At 41.8% G+C, this 20697-nt stretch overlaps 3 protein-coding genes across 4 annotated transcripts; 1 reads left to right on the top strand and 2 right to left on the bottom strand.

Moving 5' to 3' along the window:
* The first annotated feature begins 2485 nt into the window (after positions 1 to 2485).
* On the top strand, positions 2486 to 3882 carry LOC134082912 (apolipoprotein A-I-like). The gene is made up of 3 exons (XM_062538957.1): positions 2486 to 2539; positions 2657 to 2807; positions 3184 to 3882. Exons 1-3 carry the CDS (start codon positions 2500 to 2502, stop codon positions 3749 to 3751), a joined length of 759 nt encoding a protein of 252 aa, XP_062394941.1. The 5' UTR covers positions 2486 to 2499; the 3' UTR covers positions 3752 to 3882.
* Positions 3883 to 5998: 2116 nt separating this feature from the next.
* LOC134082913 (apolipoprotein A-I-like) lies at positions 5999 to 7977 on the bottom strand. The gene is made up of 4 exons (XM_062538958.1): positions 7878 to 7977; positions 7310 to 7362; positions 6919 to 7069; positions 5999 to 6828 (listed from the first exon to the last, which is right to left on the bottom strand). The coding sequence occupies exons 2-4, from the start codon at positions 7347 to 7349 to the stop codon at positions 6261 to 6263; spliced, it is 759 nt and encodes a 252-aa protein (XP_062394942.1). The 5' UTR covers positions 7350 to 7362; positions 7878 to 7977; the 3' UTR covers positions 5999 to 6260.
* A 4549-nt stretch (positions 7978 to 12526) lies between these two features.
* Positions 12527 to 15435, bottom strand: LOC134082914 (zinc-alpha-2-glycoprotein-like). Of its 2 annotated transcripts, none has more exons than XM_062538960.1 (5): positions 15289 to 15435; positions 14907 to 15164; positions 14505 to 14684; positions 13454 to 13720; positions 12527 to 13297 (listed from the first exon to the last, which is right to left on the bottom strand). In XM_062538960.1, exons 1-5 carry the CDS (start codon positions 15344 to 15346, stop codon positions 13152 to 13154), a joined length of 909 nt encoding a protein of 302 aa, XP_062394944.1. In that variant the 5' UTR covers positions 15347 to 15435; the 3' UTR covers positions 12527 to 13151. The 2 variants fall into 2 exon arrangements, with proteins under 2 accessions (XP_062394944.1, XP_062394943.1); XM_062538959.1 differs by having other exon boundaries at positions 12530 to 13297; positions 14505 to 14795.
* Positions 15436 to 20697: the final 5262 nt, after the last annotated feature.

Below are 20697 nucleotides of genomic sequence, written 5' to 3' on the forward strand. Positions count from 1 at the left end.
GGATATCAATAAAAGCACACAGTGCAAATTTGAATTGTTCCTACAATATCTAGAGGTTGCTCAAGGCCTTTGAATATTTCAATCAGAAAGCTTTTTGTTCAGTTCATCATAGCATCCAGCTCAGGGCTAACAATGATCTTTCGGACTCTTTTTGAAGTTTTGAAAGTAGATCCTGCAGATTGTTCACAGCATATTTCACAGAATAACACTCATCATCACTCATTGTACTATCTTCAGAAGCAGTAATGCTAGTGTTTCATTCATCAATTGCTCCTCTCGTTGTGCTTGTTGTAGTCTGTTGTGTTCTACATCTTGTCTTAGTTTCTTTTGCGGTAAGTGTCTTATCAACTATGCCACTGCCCATACACCCGCAAGGTCCCTTTTCTCTCTGGTCCCAATCTTCTGGATTCTTGAGAAGAAGTGTATATATACGTAGTTATTATTATACTCTTTTATTATACTCTGTGAGGGAAATGTAGTCTCTGCATTTATCCCAATCTGTGAATTACTGAAACACACACAGCATACAGTGAGGTGAAGCACACACTACTCCAGAGCACACACAGCAGTGCACGGGGAGCAGTTGGGGGTTAGGTGGCACTTCAGCCATGGGAGAGCTGTGCTCAACCACTTTCCCGTCCACATTTTTGCTACTGTCGGGGATCGAATCGGCAACCCTCCGGTTACCAGCCCGAAGGTCTAAACAGTAGGCCATGGCTTCCCCTAATGTTGCATGTTAAGAACGAGCGCATAATGTGCAATATCAAACAGGTCTCCCAACTGGTGTGCGAACGTTTCTACAATCACATTGTGTCTGGTCTGCGTTATCAGATTGGGTAGGTCAAGATCAGTTAAATGTTTTTGCTTGCGTATCTGGTGGCTGCTGCCACATTGTTGAGGTAAACAACATCAGCTAGATTTCACAATCAAACAACTTCACACGCAACTCTGCCCTCACTTGTGTGTTCACACATGTAAAGTCAGTTGAGTAACCTGATCAAGAGATGAATGGAGTGCACAGAGACAGGCGCACACAGACAGAAATAGAGATGACTCCCTTTCAGAGGTGGAAAAGTCCAGCTTCAGAAAGTAAAAGTCCTACCACATATCTGTGGCAACCATTCACTTAAACCAACCAGCTGATTCTAATTAGCACAACTCTTCAGCCACTGTAGTCGCTAATTGGTGAGATCACCTGTGTTAAGTGCACAGGTAGACCCAATAAATGTGACTCTCCACGGCAAAACCAGTCGGGTGTGTTCTGAAACAGTGGGAGGTCTACACTGTTCGGCCGTGAACATTTCACTGAAGAACTTACCTTCTCTAGTCTAAAAACATGAGTTTCCAACAGGAAGTTAGAGGTGTCTTGTTTTTACCGCTCTATTCTAATATTTATGGTAAATGAACTAATTGACAACAGAGAGGGTTAAAGCGGAGCGAGAGGCGCAAACGTTCGGACATTTCCGCGTTCAGTTTTCGCAAAGGGGAGGGGGGCGAAATCCCCCTTTAAGCAGACCTAGAAAGTGACGTTACATTCGAACTGAACTGCTTGCCAATCTGACAGAGATCGATATCCCACTATGACGAACTTGCGACACGCCTCTTTAAGCAGACAGGAACTGTTTGAATTTTGCTTCCATAGAGATGCATTATGTTGCTCTATCTTGTCAGTAATGAAGGATCTTTGTTGACAACCACCAAGCTATCCGCGTGCTGTGTCATTGTAAATACAAGTAAGTACCGTAAATACCGTTAAAGTAGCTGTGACCTTACAAAGCGTTCGTGAGTGTTGAGCCGACAGTTAACTTCAGAGGCAGATTTCTCCGTTTCTGTCTTGGCATGACAGGATGAACTCAACTCCTTTGAATGTTTATATTTCAGTAATATGACGTTCAATTCATTAGATATAGGTATTTTTTTGAAGGTTGATTTTGCCCTTTCGTGAAAACTTAATAACTGTAATTTTGAAAATTTGAACAATGTGACTGATTTCGCCGTGGAAGGTCACAAATGGTTGGACTTCTACTTTCTGAAGCTGAACTTTTCCACCTCTACTCCCTTTACACCTACACTATGACCCCCCCCCCCCCCTAAAAAAGATAAAATGGAGATAAACATGGACTGATGAACACTACAAGCTTAATCATAATTTAGGCTAGGTGGAGTCATCACTTTGGATGGTTAATATCAGTTGTTTAATCAGATGGTTAATATCAGTAGTCCAAGCAGGAAGTGTAGATGTGGAATATTGATGGCACAGTCTCTTGGACTTTGAGTGTTAGGACTGGAGTAGAACCTGCCACTCATATAAATACAGGATAGAAGTCACATTGCCATTTGAAGTCCACGCTCCGGGTCAGGGATTCATCTACAAATACAAAACCACACAGGTAAGAGTGAGTGAGAATACCTACGAGGCAATATGATACCTTTGTAGTTATATAATGTATATAAAAACACATGCATTTTTTATTTTTCTGTACAGACAGGGAAAGAATCATGAAGGTGATTGCAGTGCTCGTTTTGGCTGTATTTACAGGTTAGCATTTCCTCTTCATGTTGATCTTAATCATCGTACCTGTAACTGTGGTCTTGAAATTATTATGAAATGTGCATCTGGTTTATTATTTTAATGTTTTGTCACTTTTGTCCAAAGGTTGCAATGCCAACCTCTTCTATGCCGATGAGCCCAAGCCACAGTTGGAGCAGCTTACGGATACATTCTGGGACTATGTAGCCAAGGCAACACGCACTGCAGAGGACACTGTTCAGATGATCAGGAAGTCTCCGATGGGCCAGGATGTTAGGTAAATCATGAAAATAAAAGTCAACAAAGGACAACATGCCCGCAATGGCAAATACCGTAATTTCCCGACTATTAGCCGCGGCTTATACATTGATTTTGCGACATTTCTTCAGCTATGAGGTTAATACACAGGAACAGTTAATATGGTATCAATATGGTTTTGTTTCTTTTAACTTGCATAAAACACTGTCCTGCGGCGTATACGCAATGCATCCCATATGCAGGAAATTACTGTAGGCTACCTTTTTCTTACATGAGCTTATTGCGCTTCACTAGTGCATGACTCACAGGGCGTGCTGCTGGTATCTCTAAAGTGATTTTAAAAGATTTTCTCTTGCCCATTTACAAACATTTAAATCTTTGTCTTTCCCTGGCAGTGCTAGGTTGACAGAGAGTGCCGATGTGGCCAGCCAGTATGCAGTCACCCTCCAGAATCAGATGACCCCTCTGGCTCAGGATCTCATGACCAAGGTCACCCAGGAGGCTGAGGTGCTGAGAGAGCGTCTGGAGCAGGACCTGACTACCGTCAAGGGGAAACTGGAGCCCTACACAGAGGACATGAGGGCCCAGGTTCTGCAGAGGGTTGAGGAGCTCAAGGCTGCCGTGGCTCCCTATGCTCAATCTGAGTCCCTGAAGGCCACCCTGCTCCAGAAGAGTGAGGAGCTGAAGGGGAGTCTGGAGCAGAGTATGAAGGAGCTGCAGTCCCAGCTTGGCCCCTACACCGAGGAGCTCAGGCAGAAGGTGGACCAGCACCTGCAGGACTTCCAGACCAATGTGGCCCCCTTGGCTGCTGACCTCCAGACCCAGCTGGCCCAGAGAGCCCAGATGGTTCAGCAGAACCTGGCACCCTACGCTGAAGACCTGAAAGGCAAGCTGGACCCCTACGCCAAGGACCTCAGGGCTCAGCTCACCTCCCTGTATGAGTCCTTCACCAAAACTAACTAAAGTGCATAAACTGGACACTGACGTATGTGCTTAATTATTTTTGTTTACATGATTACGCTCCTATGATTCCACAGAATATGTTGTTCCCTTCTCCGTCCTGTCCTGTTGTTTGGCTGTTGAGTAAAGAACTGAACACTATTGTCATTATGATGTAGGCCTTGATGGTTGTCTGTTTTAAAAAAGTACAGTTCAAATTTACGTGTGATTTCAATTTGTGCTATTTATTATTGAATAAAAAATATTTACATGTCCTCTATTTGTCCTCTGTGCAGATAATTGTATGTCATAACAACAGAACATTTTAATTTAATTACAGTACATCACAGTCACATGCAACATTACTGTGCCTTATTACATAATTATAGAAAGATTCTGGTTGAAATATGGAAATCCACAAAAGACGGTATGGTGGCATGAAGTAGGTCAGTGGAGAGAAAGTCAATATCAAGGTGTCTTTGTTGAAACAACAAGACACGGTAATGAAGGAGGCCCCATAGGCTGTTTCAATTAGCGTCAATAAATTTGAGGCAGACAGACAGACAGACAGACAGACAAATAGACGTTTTGTCTGTCCCAAACAGTGGCAGAAATGTTTCTTTGACAAGACCCAGAATTCACATTGCAAAGACACTCAAAAGGGGACTGCCAAAAATAGCAACTGACTGTGCAGTGCCTATTTCATTTTTTGTTCAGCGTGATTATTGAAGAGGAGGTGAATGAATGACCAGTGGGACTGGTCGCAAATGTCCCATATTCCTGAGGGCAGTAACAGTCCTCTGGGTCCTCTGGGTCCTCTGGGTGGCTGTACAGTTCAGGTAGGGGGGTTTGAAGTCAGCCAGTTATTTTGCTGGAGTGATTTGTTACAGCAGGCAGTTTGCACTGCAGGATGGCTTACATGGGGGACCTGTCCATGTTAACATAGCAATCATATGCTTTGCAGTTGTCAGGAATGGTTGTGTGTGTGCATGCATTTGAGCCCCTAGGAAGTATTACAAATATTTTGTTTCTGTAAGTATGTTCTTATCGAGCCAAAATCATATCATTGTCTTGAATTTATTTTCACAATAACGCTGGTTTGAAATGTGATCTGGTGGAAGATAGGGTCTAGTCAGAGAGGCTTCAAGCGGAGCGAGAGGCGCAAACGTTCAACCATTTCCGTGTTCCGTTTTCGCAAAGGGGAGGGGGGACGAAATCCTCCATTAAGCAGACCTAGAAGTGACGTTACATTTGAACTGAACTGCTTGCCGATCGATATCCCACTATGACGCCTTTGCGACATGCCTCTATAAAAGCAGACAGGAACTGTTCGAATTTTGCTTCATAGAGATGCATTATGTTGCTCTATCTTGTCAGTTATAAAGGATCTTTGGTCTAGTTGGAGGTGTTGTTCCAAGTTCTATTGAAGTGTTCTATTGAGTCATATTGAAGCTGCTGAAATTCCAGATCTCTTGGGCCTCCGCCAGGGAGATGGACACACCTTTTTTGAGACAGACTTCTCATGCTCTGTGTTCTTTCCTCTAAAAGGGTGATTCATTGTTACATCGATCACATTAAAGATGCTCTTCGCAGAGGTGGAAAAGTCCAGCTTCAGAGAGTAAAATCCTATCACATATCTTTGCCAACCATTCATTTAAACCAGCTGATTCTAATTACCGCAACTCTTCAGCCAGGTAGAGCAGCTAATTGATGAGATCACATGAGTTAAGTGCACAGGTAGAACCAAAATATGATTGGACTTTTACTCACGGAAGCTGGAGTTTTCCACCTATATGACCTAACAATTGTTTCCTATTAACCGCTTTTTTTGTGATGAAGTGGTGTAACAAAAACACGTGATGCCCTGCTGCAGATAACACACTATAGGTCCCTAGCTTTCTCTTTCTCCCTTTCTTTGTCTGCCTCTGCTATTACAAGGAGCATGAATGGGCATAGTGGCCTTTTGAAACTGAGTTCAAAATGATCAACCATCATAAAAATGTCACGTTCCTATCTTAAAAACGTAGATCCAATGTTTTGGATCACAACTCCTTGTGATATTATTTTCATTGTCCCTCTCAGATAGCCAAAGAACTTATTTCATGAGTTTGAATTTTGCACTTTAGAGTTTTAATGTGTTAAATAAATAGGCATAGTAATAGAGTGTTCAACCCACTTTTGGAAAATGTTTTTACATTTGCTGCAAACTACATCTGTTTTTAGCAAAGGTTGGCCAGTTTAGTTCTAATACAAAACATCTGGATGCATGTAAACAATGTAAACATTTTATTTTGTTAATAAATTAAGCATCTTAAAAGTGACATATAGTGAAGTCAAATATATATACAGTTAATAGCAGCTTGTTCTTGCTCATCTTGTAGTGTTTCTGAAAAGCAGACATTTTTGCTGTTTAGCTGAGATTAAATCTAATCTAATCTAAACAGCAGAAATTTTACAAATACAGAAGGTACAGCTGATACAATGGATAGATGGAGTCACAATATCTTCAGTGCCATTAATGACCAGTTAATATTTAGCTGGTCTTGGTGAAGGACTCATACAGAGAGGTGAGCTGGGCTTTCAGGTCCTGGGCATAGGGGTCCAGCTTGCCTTTCAGGTCTTCAGCGTAGGGTGCCAGGTTCTGCTGAACCATCTGGGCTCTCTGGGCCAGCTGGGTCTGGAGGTCAGCAGCCAAGGGGGCCACGTTGGTCTGGAAGTCCTGCAGGTGCTGGTCCACCTTCTGCCTGAGCTCCTCGGTGTAGGGGCCAAGCTGGGACTGCAGCTCCTTCATACTCTGCTCCAGACTCCCCTTCAGCTCCTCACTCTTCTGGAGCAGGGTGGCCTTCAGGGACTCAGACTGAGCATAGGGAGCCACGGCAGCCTTGAGCTCCTCAACCCTCTGCAGAACCTGGGCCCTCATGTCCTCTGCGTAGGGCTCCAGTTTCCCCTTGACGGTAGTCAGGTCCTGCCCCAGACGCTCTCTCAGCACCTCAGCCTCCTGGGTGATCTTGGTCATGAGATCCTGAGCCATAGGGGTCATCTGATTCTGGAGGGTGACTGCATACTGGCTGGCCACATCAGCACTCTCTGTGAGTCTAGCACTAGTAAAGAGGCACAACAATCTCAAGTAAGAAACAAAATGCTTTCTCTAATTGCAGCTGTGCTCCTTTGACTGTTATGTCTTGACTTACCTAACATCCTGGCCCAGCTGAGACTTCCTGATCATCTGAACTGTGTCCTCTGCTGTGCGAGTTGCCTGGGCAACATAGTCCCAGAATGCATCTGTCAACTGCTCCAGCTGTGGTTTGGGCTCATCAGCATAGAAGAGGTTGGCATTGCAACCTGAATGCAACAGTATTACAAAACATGCGTTATTCAGATATATTGGAAGCCCCACAAAGTGTGCCATTTCACATTCCAATACAGTCACATTTGTGGTGCCCAAAGTCTTAAAGTTGGAAAACAATTATGTTCGCCTTCCAACTTTACAAGATTGAGCTTGCTCATGGTATTCAAAGTAATAAAGCAATAAAGTCAATAAAGCAATTCACTTCAAAAGTTAGTTCAGGAGGAGGACATTACCTGTAAAGACAGCTATGGCGAGGACCAGGAACACCTTCATCTTTACTTTATTCCTTTAAAAGGTAATCAGTGACATTGTTTATTTTATGTACATTCATCTTTCAAATGTGTTAAAGGTCCCAGAGAATGGAAATAATTTTTTTCTTGGTTTTCATGAATTATGAGAGGTTGTGCATAAACAAAGAGCTATCATGAACATGAGGCATGGTTGTGCCCTCCTTCATATGGAAATCTTGAACTTAGAAATAGACACTAAAAAACGGGCGATTCAGCAAAACTGCTTGCTTGTGATGTCAGACCTCGCAAAGCCATTGAAGTTCAATTGGGGTTGCCAAAGAGGGCGCCATTTAGTCAAACAGACCATTTCAATACCCAGCCTAAATATATGGTTTTAATTAGTGTTGTAAAATTGCAATTGAGTTTATTTTTTAAAATCAAAGTTGAATATACTATTTTAACATCAGAGAACACAGTGCAATACTCAATTCATCCATTCTCTGGGACCTTTAAATTACATATTTCTAATGGACATACAAAAAGTCATTTTATAGTCAACTCATAGCCTTACCTGAGTTGCAAGCTCTCAGTGAGGGTAGATCTAGCGTATCAGATGAGTGCAGCCTCTGTTCAATCACCACGTTATATACAAGTCTCCCGTCGGGCCAGATAACTCAAAGTCCAGCAGCCACTGCCATGTTGTCATAGCTGTGACTATGTTTTCTGCTCCACATGTCATGTGACATGATTTGGGAAATGGGATTGGACAGACAAAGTTGAAACCTGTGAGCCATTAGCCCTCAAGTGACCTCATGAGTGGAAAAGCCTGACCTCCATTGGGAGAGTTCATACAGTATATCAAGTTGCAATACACTACACACTCTCTAAAATATAATTTAATTTGTTCAGAAAACCTGTCAGCACTGTATGTCAATAATTGGATTAAACAAGAGTCTGTTTGACGTCAAAGATATTTAACAAAAAAAGTAGTTGGCCTATGCTGAAGTGATGCTCACACTTCTTCTAGCTATGACCTCATCCCTAAACTGTGCTGATTGGTACTCTGTGATACTGAACTTTTAACCGTTATCAGTGCAGAAGTATCTTTGTGTGTGTGTGTGTGTGTGTGTGTGTTACTACACACTGGGCATGAAGCCATGTCTCAAATGACTATCCCTAGATGCCTGGGTCACGTAAGGATACCTTGTGATACCAAATACATGTTTTGCTTCCAGGGATAAAACTGAGGTTTTAGTGTTTTTTGTTGTTGGATATGTGTATATTATGTGTAATAATACTACATGAGATTAATAGATCACACAGTATGTTTAGATGTTATTTGAAGAATACATTTTGTCCTCTACCTATATGTGGATAAAGTGAATTGATGATCCAGTGTTGCCTAACATTTCCGAATGACATTTAGCAAAATTGCAGTATTTATCAGTGTGTCAGTGCTTTCAGTGCTATCTCGCTTCATTTACCCATTTATTCATCTGTACACTTTTTTTGAAACCTAATTTCCAAAAATCAAGCCAGTTTTTACCAAATCCTCGCCTCAGCTTTTAAAGTCATAGCCTTATTAAGAATATATACCAATATTAGTAATAGACTAAATAGAATTGAACAAAAAAAAATGCCCTTAACCATAAACATATACCAACCAGGCCTCTGAAATGTATTTCTGGTGTCTCTAGCCAGTGATGAGGGGGTTCAGATGATATGGGCTCCTGCTCCATCACCTCATGAGTTCCTCACCACAGTGTGATCTGAGGAGGCTTCTGGTCAGGTGACACCTCTCAAGTGATTGATTCTTTATGATGCGATTAATGCAAAAACAACATTACATCTGAATAAAATTGACTTGACTGAGTTGATTATAATCCTCCTTTGCAGGTAGGCTGTATTTACCTCATCATTCCTCATATCCAGTTGCATGTTGCTATGCTGAATTAGAAAGGGCTTATAGAAAGGGGAAAACGTGACCCCCAAAGTTACATTGTAGTGATCAGCTGATATTATGCTTATAATAATTAGCCTATAGGTGAACCCAGAGAAATCTGTTAACCAATTAGAATATGGTCTGCAAGTCTGTCTTGAAAGGATCTCATTGACATCCTTTTCTGAATCACCAAAAATCCAGGAATGCGTATTTTCTTTTGAAATTGAGTAAACAACTGTGTTTAAAGTCTTTGTTCACAAAAACAGGTTGTTTATACCCAGGCTATGAAATTATTGGAAACATATCAGAAACTTTTTTTGTTTGGTGTTTTAGTCAATATCCTGTAAGTCAGCTCCATACTTATCAGTATCAGAAGTACAAATAGAAACGTCTAATACATAGCACTGGCTTGGTGAAAAGAGCTGAACGTTGTATGAGAACGTGGTAGTGGGTCAAGACAACTGAAGGCTAAATTAAGTATTGCCTTCACGACGTGTGTGGCAGGTCAGAATGTGACCATTTTTTCTCCAAACCTCCAAAGAAATAGGCTGGGAGGTGTGGACAAGTTGTCAGAAAAAGACTTACAAATAGACAAAAACACAAAGAGCAAAACTAGTCATTGACGTCTCGGCAGCTAAAACTTGCGTCCCCAATTCCCAAGTGTATTATTTTTCAGCGATCTGTCAAAGTGATTTGATACCCTACCCAATTTAGACCAATCTAAACCATTCTATTTCAACTTATGCAATCGGGGGGCGGGGGCGGCCTTTATAACAGCCTTCTGTTTATGGCTGTCTGGCAGCTCAAGGACATAACTCTGTTTCCCCCTTAACAGCACTTCAAACATGTCATCGTGATTACACACACCGGCCGACACACCTCCTCATTGTCAGTGGCCAGCGTGGAGGTTCAGAGTCCTCTGACAACACAGCACTGGAACAGCAACAGCATCAAAACAGCCTTTGCAAAAACAGATGAGGACAGCGGTTGCAGGAAATCACAAACACACCCCTGTACAGCACATACACATACTGTAAACAGCTGCATATGCAGTTGGACTACCAAAAATAAAAAATAAACAAATAAATAAATAAAAATAAAATGCCCACACATTTGTTCCATGTGATTCCATTTAAAATTACGAAATTAACCAAGAATCAAATTCTCTGAATAGTCTATAAAGCATTTTAACATGTCCTAATATGTGTATAAGTTCAAAGTAATAATATATATATTATTAATAACTAGTAAAGCACCCAGAGAGAGCAGACCTCCACCAAGCGAAAAAAAAATAACCGCCTCCTGGATCAAGACGGTGATACGGATCACTCCCAATGGGTCACCTCCTTGGGTCATTTCAAACCTTCCCTAAAAATCTCATCAAAATCCATCCATACATTTTTTGGTTATCTTGCAAACAGACAGACAGACAGACAGACAGACAGACAAACAAATAAACCCAAATGAAAACATAACCTCCTTGGCGGAGGTAATAAGGTAGAGAAGGAAGAGCAGTCACATTGAGAAATGAGCAGGAGTTTTGGGGGCCATGGCACTGAAGGCCCTGGGATCCCTGCCAGGTGTGCATGCCCCCTGTAATTGCTGATAGGAAACAGAAATGCCAGGTGTTCCTTTTTTTTAGCCTATACCCAATGTAGTTCTACACATAGAATTCCACCCGCTGTACACATAATGTAAGCTGTCAAAACCTTCAACGACATACTGGCGTTTACACCTAAGTTCTCAATAGTAGTGTTCAGATGTATCTCACGTACAGTACCTACCTGTAAATGCGTTCAACTATACACAGGAGTTTAGGGACCAATTCAGACGATACCGTATGTGGCTATAGGTCAACTCAACCTGATTCTAAATATGTTAGTGTACATGAACGATATGGGTAAGTCACTGGTTACAATCACTCACTGATTGGCAAAAAAAGACTAATTGAGTGGCCGCATCCATTTGAATCTCCTGCAGACATTGAAATAGGAAAGAGCTGCTACGCTATAGCCATTGCAATTGGCATTGTTAAAAAAAATCACATCAAATTGCAGAACCTGTAAACTGTGATGAAATCAAATCCCATTTATCAACAGGGATCAGAACCCACGCCTTTGCTGCTGCTATGACTATGGCACATACTGTAGTCAGATTGCCTTTGTGATTCGACATCTCTCAGCATGAAGGAACTTGTATGTGACTGACACAGTTGTGTGCTCCGACAAGAAAGTGGTGCCAGAGTGACTGGCTGTCTATTGGGCAACAACAGAACAGAAAGAGAACGAGAGAGAGAGAGAGAGAGAGAAAGCAAGAGAAAAAAGAGTCTGTCAGGTCATGATAATTGGTTTCAGCAACAAAAATACCCTCTTCCATGACACTGAGGAAAAACGGGCATTGTTAGATGGAGATCAAAAGAGAGGTCTTTGCTTTAACCTGAGATTTAACCTGAGATTGGACCTAATCACTGCAGTCTGGGGGACGTTAAAACATCATAGGGCCTTCAGCAGGCAGATAAGGCCTGACACTGAACAAGCCTGATCCTGTCTGTGCTACTGCTGTACTGTGCTGCTGCTTATCCTTTGAGCTAAAAGGTGTCATGTCAATAGGTGGCCGATCACTAGTAGAGGAATTGTTTGTTAATCTGATGCTGTACAGTATTTGCTGAGAGATTGAAAGCAGTCTGTAGTGCGATTAGTGAGATAACATGTTGTGAAATGTCTCAGCTGGAGTGCTGTACAAGTCAAGGGTTCCACAGAGAGGACTATACTTTATAGACTCCAATGGGAAAAGTTGCTGCAAGAACACAGTATTGAATGGTTTGTGTGGTTTGTGTGTATATCAGTCAAATAAATATGTGTGTGCGCGCGCATGTGTGTGTGTGGTAGTTAATATAACATGTTTTTCTCCATTCCATTGGGTGTAAAATACAAAATCCTTTTTGGTATTTAGCTTACATGGAATATACTGATACATATGCTGTGATATGCAGGATAGAACTCATCTTGGAGCTCTATAGAATGGAGGACATAACCCAGACGTTGAGGCTCCAGAGGGATACATTTCTGAAGAGGTGGACCCCTGTCTTATTTAAGATGTTTTGAAATGGAGAGCTCACCCTCTATTTTATTTGATTTAATTATTTTTTTTATTTTCCTTCATTTGGTCAATCACTGTACTAGATATGTCATTATCTTACCATGTATCTGTGCTGACTGTCTACAATAAATTAAAAGACAAGGTCCATACACAAAGTTCACACATGTCCTCACCCAACCTAGTGCTTTTCTACTTTCTCTACTTCAGGCACCTTTTCTACCACAAATGGATAAGGATGAGGACCCACACTCCAAAACATGTCTGTTTTATTAGCAGCAATGTCACAAATGTTTTGGCCTTCCTCAGTGCGTGTCCATTTCACCGTGACACAGCACAGTGACTACAAATAGTGATGATACAGACAACACATAATCTCTTTTAAGTCATTACCCATAACATTCAATTTATGTGTGTATACAGTACATAACACAATTCTTGTGCAAATATTTATATTCATACCTATACAGACTAAGGTAACACCTAAGACTCAGACTCAGAACAACAAACTCAATCGCATAGTTTGTCTGTTGTCACATTTATAAAAGTCTCTCCTGCCCTCTGCTGGATTGTCTTGCCCATATTCTAGAGCTAGGGAGTGTATCAGGTGACTGCTACTGCATTGCAGCATGCAAGTGTTGTCATTGTTGATTTTACATTTCAACCACAATTAATGGTAATTATGACCATGACTATGTTATGATCACACCCATGAGACACTGAAGTGTGGGGGCTATTTGTTTGACTGTTGAGTTCAAATATCTGCAATCTTTCTTGAGTATAGCCAGCCATTCCTTCAATGGAGAGTTACAATCTTGTCTCTTGTGGTAAATCGGTTTCGTCTCGATGGCGGCTTCTTTCATGTATCCATTTGGCTATGACCACCATAACAGTAATCAGGACCACAATGACAGCAGGAGACAGCAGGATTAACATCCTGGTCCTCGGCTTTTCTGTGGGTGAACATATGCATGTTCATACATGTTTACAGTCTCATAGAAAAATTGAGAGAGAACTGATATCACACACCCACACACACACACATGCATGCAGGCAAGCATGTGCATACACATACAGTTCGTCGTTGTTTATGTTGTTTTTTGTCTTACCCAAAGTCCTCATCATCGGTGTCTCCATGCTACTATGGTTGACTTGACACTTGTACTCCTCCTCTCCCAAATGCCTCAAAGTCAAACGGATCTGGAAAGTTCCATCTCCATTAGGAAGCTCCTCGCCTCCCTGCAGCATGTGTTCTGGGACTGGCTCATGCCTCTCACCACGGACCCACTGGACTCTTGCCCCATGGGGGTAATAACCGGTAGCGAGGCAGGTGGCCTCCTGTGTGTGGGTATGCACGATGGTGATGTTTGGTGTTTCTGTGTATAACAATATGCATGTGTGTGCTTATGATCGTGTTTTGCATAAACATACAATGCATGTTTGAATGTGATGAAAATGTCACAAAATCACATTAAAGCATATAAATAGAGTTTAAGAACTACAAGAGCAACCTCATTTGAGCTGTCTGTTATATTCCTCCCATGTTTTATTCAGTTTACAATTGAATAACCATTAATGGGCTATGCTATTCTACTGAATTTGTACTTAATATACATAGTAGCATGTTACATACAGTACTTATGAAGATCTTTATTTATCTATTAAAAACTATTTGAGGTGGCATCAAACATAATATATACAAAGTCATAATTTGTAGGATACTTTCAATTGAGGGGTCGCTGTCCCAAAACCTAAGGCCTAAATGTCACCTTTTGAAATAAATATTGTACATTTTCCCACTGGTTTCAGAAATATCTTTTAAACACTTATGCTTGCATATTTACTTTAAAAATATTTACTTCATAAATAATTATGCAAAAACCAACCAAAACACTAAGGTTTAGCCCATAGGATCCCTTAAAAACGTTAAATGTGAAAATAGAACATTCCAAAGCCGTGTAGATGTAAATGTCCAAATACTAGAAATGTGCACCTTAGATGTTATACAATGCAGGCGAATTAAAAGTTTGGGGAAGAAATGCACTTTTTCCAAGATATTTAAAACTTTGAATTTGCACAAATTCAGTAGAATGGCCAACTGCACACATACTAAACAAAGCCTAAATATATGTACTGATTTACTTATCAGTCTTTCCTCACCTTTTTTCTCCAAAGCTTTCTTCCCATACCCCAAGAAGCTGTGAAGGCGTTGAGGACACAACTGATCCACGTACACCTTAACATCCTTGGTCCACTGATCCCAGCGTTCCCACTGCCTCTTTACTCGCACTGCTGCTGCCTGGTCGCTAGGGGGCGCCTCTGCCTTCCAACTCTGAGACTCTGGGTCAAAAGTCAGGAAAGCCTGGCCATTGTGAGCGTTGCGAATGCCTCCCCAGGTACGCCCCGGGGCAAAACCACATTCACACCTGGCTTGGAAAGTGTGAAGCCCTCCTGGTAGTGAAGGTGAACATTTAATAAGACGTTAAATAAGAGAACAATATAAATAAAGCACTTGTTTTCTTTAAATTAATTTAAATGCCTACTGAGAAACTAACCACTAACCACTGCTGTGACTGAAAGTATCGTTCATCATGGCGGAGAACAGGCCGTGGTCATATTCGCGGGCCTTAGTCTCATCATCCCAGAACCTCTTCCCCTGCATCATCCAGTCCACCATAGGTACATCCCTCTGGCTCTTGCTGTCATAATGGTCAATCTGAACCCCGTCAAGGATCCCCACTGAAACAAAGTGGGTCCTTCCGGCTTGATCAAGGGTCAGAGTGTAGAAGTACTGCAGAGAGTGGGTGTCAGAAGAGGTTCCTGATAAGAGAGATATTCAAACAAGAAGTAAAAGAGTCAGACAGAGAAATGACTGTCTGGAAGGTAGCAACAAAAATGTCCCACTAAATCACTATAGTTTTATTCCTTTTAATGAATCACTTACCCAGGTAACCAGACGTAAGTAACGTCCAGATTACTGACAGGAAGAAAGCCCTCTCCATCTGTTGGAATGGCAGACTTTTACATTGTATGTTTTAGCTTCTGCCACTGAAACAGGAACAATAGTACAAAGGCTACAGTGTTACATAATGCAGACAGTACTTCCTGGTTTGGCTGGCTGTTCTGTAACTTGCTCAGTTAGCCTGAGCCAGGGACCCGCCCAAAAATCACGAGATACTGTACAATTTTTTCTAAAGACGTGCTTCATTTCAACGCATTGTTATTAGCTACTCAGACTGCCGTTAATGTGTCATCCACTCATCGCTCTCTCGGGTGTCCCCTAGGCAGCTGCATTCAGCTGTTTGAGAACTCGTGCTGGTTCTGCACCGCTTCTGGCTGATCCATTGGCTATCCACAATGGAAAACAATCAATCTCTCAACGAACCACAATGACATCAGTAATGGTCCAAATAATGTGTTAGTAGCCTACATCATGATGATATCAAATATTTCCAGAGCTGTTTGAAGGATCTTCACCAAACTTATACTTGCTCATTAAAAGAGCCTGATGAACTGATAGTTACTCAAGGCTGTGGGATGAACAGTGCTATGAACAAAGTGCTGTCCATCCATCCTGAGTCCGTCACTCCACCAATTGACCCCTCAGGTGCACCACTCAGCAGACGCTCGTTCATTCTCTTTCTTGGAAAAATGAATAGTGGTGGCACAAACTGCCCAGCAGCACTCATAGAGCAGGCAGCAGTGACTGTGAACCCTCTCTCAGCACTTGAGACTTTTGCCAGCTGCCTCTTCCCCTTTGTGCTAACCACTTTGTTTGGCTTTTGGACATTCTGGACACCCACCTCATCCATGTTCCACAGACGGGTGGGGCCAAGGTTTGCACCAAGCTTTTGAAGTTCATTTTCATAAATGCTGTAAAAATCCGTTGAACCCCACCATCCTTGACACACTTATTGCTTGTGGAGTCCTGACAGACAGGGTTCCTTGTCTTTTCAGGAAACTGTAAAACCAGTCTTTTCCAGCCATCTTCCGCTCCGAATTAAAAGAAAAATGTACAGTAAACATGAAGCTAGCAGGCGAGAAGCTAATGGTCTAATCCGATTCAATGATCTATGCTAGGCTGAAGCTAAAAGTTGCATCGCCAGACTCCACAGAATGGCTGGATGAACGGGAACAAGGTAAATATCGATTGTTTTGTTCAAGGGGAGGTGGAAAATGAGCGTATTTCCAAAAATGGCGGAATATCCCTTTAAGCGGAGTCTTTCAACTGTTAGTGACCTGGCAGCGCATAGCTGTATTGTCATGCTTACTGCCATTCACTTCCATTGCTTTTTAAGCTAGCGTCCACTAGCTAGTTAGCTCGGTTCACAGACTAATTCAACTAGCCTATTCATTCCGTGTCCTATAGAATGATTCATTGGTATCATGCATGATTTTAGACAGAAATACAGTAATCACAAGTATGTTTGTATGTTGTTATTGCTTATTAAGAGCAAAAGTTTATTTAGTGACGTCGCAATTATGCAGACCGGAACTGTCCCGTTTATCGTTCAAATTCAAACAATACCCAACCCTAGTGTTGGACCGTCTTTAGCTTTGTTAAATCCACTGGTGACCTTTTGTTTGGTCAGACAGTGTACATAAATAGTACAATACCATGTGCACGTGACCATCTGCTGACCAGTATAAGTATAAGTATATACAGTTAAGCCCAAAATTATTAGCCCCCCTGAAATTTTGGAACATTACTCTAAAATTCTCCTTAAATTTTTCATCCCTGATCAAATTTTAAAAATCAAACATTCGCCAGTGTTATTATGTAGAATCTGGTGCATTTTGGAGTGTTAATATATTATTAGGAATGCTTAATCTCAAATTGTGTGAAAAGTGGAGTGGTCAAAATTAATAGCCCCCATGTGATTTTTTTGCTTTTAAACGCACACGACCAACCTGTCGCCTTTCAAGCCACACCTTTGCAGTTAGTTAATGTCCAGACAACACCTGAACACCCAACCAGCATTGATTGTTTACCTAAAGACTTCAAGGAACAGGCCTACAGGCACTTGAACACCTGTCTGAGAGGGGACTGCCTTTACAGGCATACTGAAGATAAAGGAAATCTGTCTGGACCTCAGAAAGAACATCATTGAGGCCTATAATATGGAGAAAGGCTATACTGTAATTTCTAGATGCTTCACAGTCTGTAGAACAGCCGTGCAAGGCATCATTACAAAGTACAAAGAGTTCCAAGTTTGTGCATAACAAACCTAAGTGTGGATGAAAATGCTAAATATCTCAATTTAGAGAGAAAAATCATCAGGGATGTTAGCAAGCAACCCTGCACATCCACCAAAATGATAGTTGCTGACCTTGAGACCTCTGGGGTTAAAGTCTTGAGGAAGACAGTAGCGAGGGATTTTTATTGTGGAGGCCTCCAAGGTTATCGGCTGAGAAAAAACCCTTACTCCAAAAGGGGCGCTTCAAAGTCAGACTGAACTTTGCCCATGCACATTTAAAAGCTAAAAATGAGTTTTGGAAAACTGTCCTTTGGTCTGATGACATTAAACTGGAGCTGTTTGGGCACATGGATGTTGCCTATGTTTGGCGAAAAAAGGGAAGGCCTACAACCATAAAAATACAGTTCCCACAGTGAAGCATGGTGGTAGGAGCATCATGTAATGGGGCTGTTTTGCTGTCTCAGGCACAGGGAGCCTTGTTTGGGTGCATGGGATCATGAAAAAGAAAGATTATGTTGACCTTTTGAGGGATAACATCAAGACACCTGCTCTTAGTCTAGGCTTAGGTCACCACCAGGTCCTTCAGCATGATAATAACCCAAAGCATAGTGAAGAGTGGTCTAAAACGCCCTAAAGGATACCAAAATCAAGGTGCTGGAATAGCCTACACAGAGACCAGACCTCAACCCCATTGAGAATCTGTGGCACGTGCTTAAAGCAAGAGTCCATACAAGAAAACCATGCAGTTTGAACGAGCTGGAGCTAAAGAGTGCTTAAGAGATATGTGCCAACCTAGTAAAAGACTATTCAAAGAAGTTGTTGTCAGTTGAAGCAAAGAAAGGCTACACTATTGACTATTAATGGTCTGGGGGCTAATCATTTTGAACATGTAAATTTTTGCTTTTCTTGTCACAAATCAGAGCATGAGTAAACAATGATCATCAAACTTTGTGGGCATACTGTCTTTGCGCTTCTGTAATCATATAAACTAGGCACATTTTTGGAAATGGTAATTTTCATGTATAAACAAAGGATTATGTCTGAATTCATAAGGGGGGCTAATAATTTTGGGCTTAACTGTATCCTTTTTTGATCCCGTGAGGGACTCATTCTCTGCATTTAAAGGAATACGCCACCCAAAAATGAAATTAAGCTAGTCTCGGTCACCCCCAGAGTTAGAACAGTGAAAAAAACCCGGTTAAAATCCGTCCGGGCATTCTCCTGCTTTGGGAGCAGCGATTTTAGCTTTAGCTTAGCACAGTTGCTGTAGATGAAGGGTGTCAGTGAGCACATCCTCCAAAAAAGTGACCGAGACGTCTACATTTTTTTTCTAAATATATCTTGGGAGCCGTGTGTTCAAAACGATTACAAATCATAATGCAAAATCGAACGAGACTATTACCTGGGCAGATCTTTACTTGGAACTATATTCAGCCTCATCGCCGACGAAGCACCGCTAGCTAGGCGCAAAGTTCTCACGTAGCAGTCTTGTAAACTCCCAACTTCTAGATTCGACTGGAACTTCATGGGATGGGATTCAAGGGTGCTACGTGAGAACTTTGAGCCTAGCTAGCGGTGCTTCGTCGGCGATGAGGCTGAATATAGTTCCAAGTAAAGATCTGCCCAGGCAGAGGCGATTGCTCATTGAGTGCAGGGGAGGCTCAGCCTCCTCTAAAATATCACGGAAAATTGCATGAAATAATGCCTATTATGAGCTACATTAGCAAGCCTAATATTCCAACTGGAACATGCTAAAAACGTGTTCAACTTCATGGCTATATCGTTATAGTTTCATTTTGCAACAAGGTTTTGCCTGTCATCTATCGCGATTTCGCACGTCTAATGAATTGCTGTGACGACACGATCCATTAAAATCCCCATAGAGGCTCGGCCTCACTGGACTTCGATGGCACTACGGAGTGGGCTGGTCTCAGTGCAGGAAAAGCTAGATGAATATTGGATAAACGCCGCAAAATCGTCATATCCAGGGAAGCCCGGCCTCTCTGGGGGTGAATGGGACAGTGGGATGGCTCGGATGCCGAGCTTCTGTATGATGATTGGAGGAACCGTCATTTTTTTTGATTGACAAGCATATTTCGCGATTGCACAGGAAGTTTCAACAGAGACGGGCTCTGGTTTCAAGTTCAGGGATGCGTGAAAGTTACGGAACTTTACAGGGTTGGCAGGTGAACTCGAGAGGCAAGGCTCACATTTTTAATTCTATTGCATGTTGTACACAACATATCCTATCAATAAAACCGTAATGTGGAGTTACAGAGTTCGTGATTTGCATTTGTTTCAGTTGTATATTTAGGCTAAGTTGTAGGCTAGCCACATAGCTCGCCATAATAACTGTGTTGCTTGGCTAAATTGCTAATGTTTACTTGAATTTTATAAGCTATTTGATAGCATTCCCCACCATGGGAGATTCCAAATAAAACAGCAAGGCATATGAACGTAGAATAGTCACGTACTATAACTCTAGTAGGCTACCAAATAGCATATTTAACCCCCCAAAGTGAACTGGTAAAATGTAAGCTTAGTTCTAATCTAACCAAGCCAGCAATGTCTCAGAACCCTACGTATCTGACGAATCCAGCGCCGGATTCGTCTATAGGCTACTGTTTGGTCTATTCTGTTTTAGGATATATTTCCCCCTCAAATAACAATATAGCAGCAATAATATTAATTTAATAGTTGACAATTTTTATCAGAGCTTCCCCTATTCCAATGAGCAGCAACCGCCACTGTGCCCAGGTAATAGTCTCGTTCGATTTTGCATTATAATTTGTACTCGTTTTGAACACACAGCTCCCAAGATATATTTAGAAAAAAATGCAGACGTCTCGGTCACTTTTTTGGAGGACGTGCTCACTGACACCCTTCATCTACAGCAACTGTGCTAAGCTAAAGCTAAAATCGCTGCTCCCAAAGCAGGAAAATGCCCGGACGGATTTTAACCGGGTTTTTTTCACTGTTCTAACTCTGGGGGTGACCGAGACTAGCTTAATTTCATTTTTGGGTGGCGTATTCCTTTAACCGAATTAGTGAACACACAGCACACAATGAACACACAGTGAGCTGAATCACACACTAACCCAGAGCAGTGAGGGGTTAGGTGCCACAATGTGGTGAATCAGCAATTTTGTTTTCAA

Source organism: Sardina pilchardus, chromosome 6 (genome assembly GCF_963854185.1).
Source record: "Sardina pilchardus chromosome 6, fSarPil1.1, whole genome shotgun sequence".
Lineage (NCBI taxonomy): Eukaryota > Metazoa > Chordata > Actinopteri > Clupeiformes > Clupeidae > Sardina > Sardina pilchardus.